Source organism: Vitis riparia, chromosome 12 (assembly GCF_004353265.1).
Source record: "Vitis riparia cultivar Riparia Gloire de Montpellier isolate 1030 chromosome 12, EGFV_Vit.rip_1.0, whole genome shotgun sequence".
NCBI classification, from domain to species: domain Eukaryota; kingdom Viridiplantae; phylum Streptophyta; class Magnoliopsida; order Vitales; family Vitaceae; genus Vitis; species Vitis riparia.
The window spans coordinates 4,694,070-4,700,492 of NC_048442.1; the positions used below are offsets into that span (position 1 = coordinate 4,694,070).

At 37.0% G+C, this 6,423-nt stretch overlaps 1 protein-coding gene across 1 annotated transcript; it reads left to right on the forward strand.

Annotated features, from left to right (window-relative positions):
• The first annotated feature begins 1,512 nt into the window (after positions 1-1,512).
• LOC117925857 (putative disease resistance RPP13-like protein 1) lies at positions 1,513-6,182 on the forward strand. Its single transcript, XM_034844968.1, has one exon. It carries the CDS (start codon positions 1,617-1,619, stop codon positions 5,754-5,756), a length of 4,140 nt encoding a protein of 1,379 aa, XP_034700859.1. The 5' UTR covers positions 1,513-1,616; the 3' UTR covers positions 5,757-6,182.
• Positions 6,183-6,423: the final 241 nt, after the last annotated feature.

A 6,423-nucleotide genomic window follows, 5' to 3' on the forward strand; every position in this document is an offset into this window, starting at 1 on the left:
ATCGGATATTAAAAATTAATATATATTTTATTTATTTATTTATTTTACAAATCAAATACAAACATAACATATCATAATATAGGACTCTGGCATATCATAACGACTAAATATAATATTCGAAATATCATATTCCATTAAAAATGATATCCTAATATATATATATATATATTTTATCCCATATATTTTATCCCATAAACACAACCTTATGTTGTTTTTCTTTTTCTTTCAATTTGTAACCTCACAAGTCATACTTTCACAAGGCAAGTCTACAGTCTACACATGGATTGACAAAATAGTACTTGAAAGCCGTGTGGGAACCACTAAAACCAAGAATCAAACCATTCAAGGGACCCAATGTCACACCGACCAAATCAACAAAATCAGGTGGGCCTTGGAATATATAGCTTTTATGTACGAAAAAGGATGCTGGTATTGATAAAAGTAGAATTTTCTTTTTAGTGTGGAAATTTTCAATTCAGGTAACAGTCCTGAATTGATGGCTTTCATTTTACTTCATTTTCTTTTTCTTTAAATAAAATAGTCATTACACTCTTAATTTTTACTCCATTATAATTTCTTAAAAAAGAGATGCAGAAATAATTCAGATTTTGAAATCCACTTAGAATGTGTTTGATGATGATTTTAGAAAATATTTATAACTTTTATAATATTTAAAAAAATTTATTTTTTGAGTAAATGGGTGTTTGATAAAACTTAATACTTATTAATTAATAACTTAAGTTGACTTTAAATTAAATTATATTTAAATTATTAACTTAAAACTGATTTTTTAACTCTTACTTTAAGTATTAAGGTTGTTTGATAAAATTAATTTAAAATTTATTCTAAATCATCAAATTAACATATTTATTATTATATATAAATTATAATTAGGGTAAAAAAGATTTAATAACAATAAAGATTATAAAGTAGCAAAAAAAATTATAAAGGTAATTAGAACAAATAAGAATAAAAAGGTAAAATGAAAATATGGATTTAAGAATAAGTTAATTGTTTTTACTTATTACTTAAAATCATTTTTTTTACTTTAAGTCATATTATTAAGTTATTTTACTAAACATAATTAATTTACCTGATAAATCAAATTAAGTTATTAAGCCACTTTTACGTTATTAAGTTGATTTACCAAACATATTAAAAATATGACTTCCTAAAATCACTATCAAATACACTATTAGACTAACTTTATTGGGTGGATATGTTAATAAAATGTTATTATTTTTCACAAATTCCATTAGATTTCATTGAAAGTGTAAAAGAAGTCCACTGAATGATCCTATTTGCATTAAACAACAATGTTCTTTTCTATGTTTTTTTCTTGGAGTATATATTTTTTTTTCTTTTTCTTTTCTTTTGATTTATGTGAGTGTGGCCAAATTTTACTGTCAAGACAAAGGAGCCGACAAATATTAAAGATGACATGGTTGAATCATTCAAAAAGCGAATCTCTTGAAGGATTGGTCAATCGATGAAAGCGTGTGGAATGAAAATACCAAGAAAACCAGACTTCATTTTCCAGTTTGGAGGTGGGATTTTGAATCTGTTTGCCTTCATTTTGCTTCAAATTCATTCACTTTCTTTGCAAACAAACAGAGATGGCTGGGGCTGTAGTTGGAGGAGCATTTCTCTCGGCTTCTCTCCAAGTTCTTTTCGACAGGTTGGCTTCTCGCGAGGTCTTAAGCTTCATCCGGGGACACAACCTCAGTGATGAACTCCTCAAGAAAATGAAGAGAAAATTGCGGGTAGTCCACGCAGTGCTGAATGATGCGGAGATGAAGCAATTTACAAATCCAACGGTTAAGGAGTGGCTGGACGAGCTCAGAGTTGTTGTCTATGAGGCCGAGGACCTGCTGGACGAGATAGCTTCTGAAGCTTTGCGATGCAAGATGGAAGCTGATTCCCAAACTAGCACAAGTCAGGTGCGTAGCTTTATGTCCTCCTGGCTTAATTCTCCCTTTGGTAGTCAGAGTATAGAGTCCAGGATGGAGGAGATCATTGATAAACTAGAAAATGTTGCAGAAGACAAAGATGACCTTGGGTTGAAAGAAGGGATTGGTGAGAAACTGTCACCAAGATTGCCATCAACATCTTTGGTGGATGAATCTTGTGTCTATGGCAGGGATTGTATTAAGGAAGAGATGATTAAGCTGTTGTTATCTGATGGTACAATGGATAATCAGATCATAGGTGTGTTCTCCATAGTGGGCATGGGTGGTCTTGGCAAGACCACCCTTGCTCAGCTGTTGTATAATGATGACAAAGTGAAGGAACACTTTGACTTGAGAGCATGGGTTTTTGTTTCAGAAGAATTTGATCTTATTAGGATAACAAGATCAATTCTTGAGGAGATCACTGCCTCCACTTTTGAGACAAATAACCTAAATCAGCTTCAAGTTAAAATGAAAGAGAGCATCCAGATGAAGAAGTTTCTACTTGTTCTTGATGACATTTGGACCGAAGATTACAATAGTTGGGATAGGTTGCGGACTTCACTCGTAGCCGCGGCAAAGGGAAGCAAGATCATTATAACCACTCGTAATGCAAATATTGCAAAAGTTGCTGATGCGATTTATACTCATCATTTAGGAGAATTATCCTACGAAGATTGTTGGTCATTGTTCACAAAACTTGTGTTTGAAAATAGAGACTCGAGTGCAAGTCCACAACTAGAAGCAATTGGCAAAAAGATTGTGGAGAAGTGCCAAGGGTTGCCTTTAGCTGTGAAAACAATTGGAAGTCTCTTACGCTCTAAGGCTGAAGCAAGAGAATGGGAAGATATATTAAACAGTGAAATGTGGCATTTGCCAAATGATGGAATTCTTTCGGCATTAAAACTGAGTTATTGTGATCTCCCTTTATGTTTGAAGCGATGTTTTGCTTATTGCTCAATTTTTCCCACAAACTATGAATTCGACAAGGAGAAACTGATTTTGTTATGGATGGCCGAAGGCTTGTTACAAGAATCAAGAAGTAAGAAGAAAATGGAAGAGGTAGGTGATATGTATTTTGATGAATTGCTATCGAGATCATTTTTTCAAAAATCAAGTAGCAATAAATCAAGCTTTGTCATGCATCACCTCATTAATGACTTGGCGCAACTCATATCCGGAGAATTTTCTGTTTGGTTGGAGGATGGCAAGGTGCAAATACTCTCTGAGAATGCTCGTCATTTGTCATACTTTCAAGGTGAATATGATGCATATAAGAGATTTGATACCCTTAGTGAAGTTCGAAGTCTACGGACATTTTTAGCACTGCAACAAAGGGAATTTTCGCAATGTCACTTAAGTAACAAGGTTTTGCTTCATTTCTTACCACAAGTTAGATTCTTAAGAGTATTGTCTTTGTTTGGTTATTGCATCATTGATTTGCCTGATTCAATTGGTAATTTGAAGCATTTACGTTATTTGGACCTTTCTTGCACAGCTATCCAAAGGTTGCCTGACTCTGTATGTTGTATGTACAATTTACAAACTATGATATTATCAGGATGTTCTTCTCTTATTGAATTGCCTGCAGAGATGGAGAAGTTAATTAACTTGCGGTATCTTGATGTCAGTGGTACTAAGATGACAGAAATGCCAAGTGTAGGTGAATTAAAAAGTCTGCAATCATTGACTCATTTTGTTGTGGGACAAATGAATGGTTCAAAGGTGGGAGAATTGATGAAGCTTTCAGATATTCGGGGAAGACTTTGCATTTCAAAGTTGGATAATGTTCGAAGTGGTAGGGATGCATTGAAGGCCAATTTGAAGGATAAGCGATACCTTGATGAGTTAGTGTTGACTTGGGATAACAACAATGGTGCTGCTATACATGACGGAGATATACTCGAGAATTTTCAGCCTCATACAAACCTAAAGAGACTTTACATCAATTCCTTTGGTGGTCTTAGATTTCCAGACTGGGTGGGAGATCCTTCTTTCTTCAATCTTGTGTTCCTTGAGCTCAGGGATTGTGACCATTGCACCTCACTGCCACCACTTGGGCAACTACCATCTCTTAAACATCTTGTCATCTTTGGGATGCATGGAGTAGGGAGGGTGGGTTGTGAGTTCTATGGGAATGATTCTTCCTCGGCTAAGCCCTTCTTCAAATCCCTTCAAACTCTAATATTTGAGAGTATGGAGGGGTGGAACGAATGGTTACCTTGTGGAGAATTCCCTCATCTCCAGGAGCTTTACATTCGGTACTGTCCCAAACTCACTGGGAAGTTACCAAAGCAACTTCCTTCCTTGAAAATACTTGAAATTGTTGGATGTCCAGAGTTGCTTGTGGCTTCACTTGGAATTCCTACCATCCGTGAATTGAAGATGCTCAATTGTGGTAAAGTGTTGTTAACAGAGCCAGCTTGTGGCCTCGTTGATCTTCAAATGTTAGAAGTTGAAATTTCAGACATCTCACAGTGGACTGAACTACCTCCGGGACTGCAAAAGCTCTCGATTACAGAGTGCAACTCACTCGAGTATCTGCTAGAGGAGAGAATGCTGCAAACCAAGGCTTGTTTTCTCCAAGATTTGGCAATATCACATTGTTCTTTTTCCAGACCCTTGCGCAGATTTGGCTTGTCCGGTGTGTTGAAGTCCCTAAAAATCATACGCTCTAGGAAACTAGAGTTTTTCTTACCTGAGTTGTTGAAAGGCCACCAACCATTCCTGGAACGATTCTGTGTTGAAGAGAGTACCTGTAACTCTGTCTCATTATCCTTCTCATTAGGAAACTTCCCGAGTTTGAGTCATCTGGAAATCAGGCATCTTGGAGGCCTTGAATCACTCTCAATTTCAATTTCTAGTGGGGATCCCATATCTCTTGAGTCCTTTGTCATCTGGGGCTGCCCTGATCTTGTGTATATTGAACTTCCTGCTGTCAGCTATGCATGCTATTCCATCTCCAGTTGTGAGAAGCTCACCACGCTGACACACACCCTTTTGTCCATGAAGAGACTGAGTTTAAAAGATTGCCCAGAATTGCTGTTTCAGAGAGAGGGTTTGCCCTCCAACCTCAGTGAACTTGAAATTGGGAACTGCAGCAAACTCACAGGTGGCTGTGAAAATATGGAGTCATTTCCAAGGGATTTGCTGCTGACCTGCACTCTTACTTCTCTTCAACTCTCAGACATTCCAAGTCTCAGGTCTCTGGATGGCGAGTGGCTTCAGCAACTTACCTCTCTCAAAGCTTTATACATCCACAGCTGCCCAAAACTCCAATTCTTTAGAGAAGAGGGGCTTAAGCATCTTAACTCTCTTGAAAAATTAGAGATCAGAAGCTGCCCTGAGCTCCAATCCTTGGCCAGAGCGAGTCTTCAACACCCTACAGCTCTCAAAAGGCTAAAATTTAGGGACAGCCCTAAGCTCCAATCCTCAATAGAACTGCAGCATCAACGCCTGGTCTCACTTGAAGAATTAGGTATCAGCCACTACCCAAGGCTCCAATCCTTGACAGAATTTTATCCTCAGTGCCTGGCCTCTCTCAAAGAAGTAGGTATTTGGGACTGCCCTGAGCTTCGATCCTTGACGGAAGCAGGTCTTCAACACCTCACCTGTCTTAAGAAACTGTGGATCTGCAGCTGCACTAAGCTCCAATACTTGACAAAAGAGAGGCTGCCAGACTCCCTCTCTTATCTCATAGTCAATAAGTGTCCTTTGCTGGAGCCTCGGTGCCAATTCGAGAAAGGCCAAGATTGGCCATACATAGCCCACATTCCACATATACTGATAGATTATGTGCTATTCTGATGATGGGTGTGATAATCTTGTACGACCTACAACGGCATTTGTAATTTGAAGAATCTGATGGAGTCATTAATGCGAAGTCTTCAGTACTTGACCAAAGCAGGCATGCCGACCTCCCTCCATTTTCTCAGTGCCAAGAATTGTATGTCTTGCATAGGATGATTGCTTGAAAATTCATGGCAGGCTTTTGCATCCAAACACCCCTCAGATCTCGAAAGGTCTGTTCATGGGACCGCAGAATTACCTCTACCCTCTTCAAGAGCTGAACGTTGCTTTCTGGTGCTGTCGTTGGAGATGAGAACACATGATGAACAAGCTCTGTGTTGCTAAAAATGAAGAACTACCTATTTACCAGCTACAATGTAGATTTGATCATAATAAGATCTTAAACATTAATATATAATTTTAAAAGTTTTGATTCCCTTAAAATATAGATCCCCTGAATTAGGATAATCTCTTTGTGACGGGAGATTTAGGGTTTGTTTAGGAACGTTTTAAAAACCAATTTTTAAAAATTAGTTTTTTGAAAACAGTTTTTAAAAGCAACTCTACAATGGGTTTTAGAATAATAGTTTGTTTGAAAACTTGGAACATTCTTAATCTATTTTCTATGTTTTTAAATATTTCTTAAAACTAACTTAATTTGTAGTGTTTTATCTTTTAACATTCT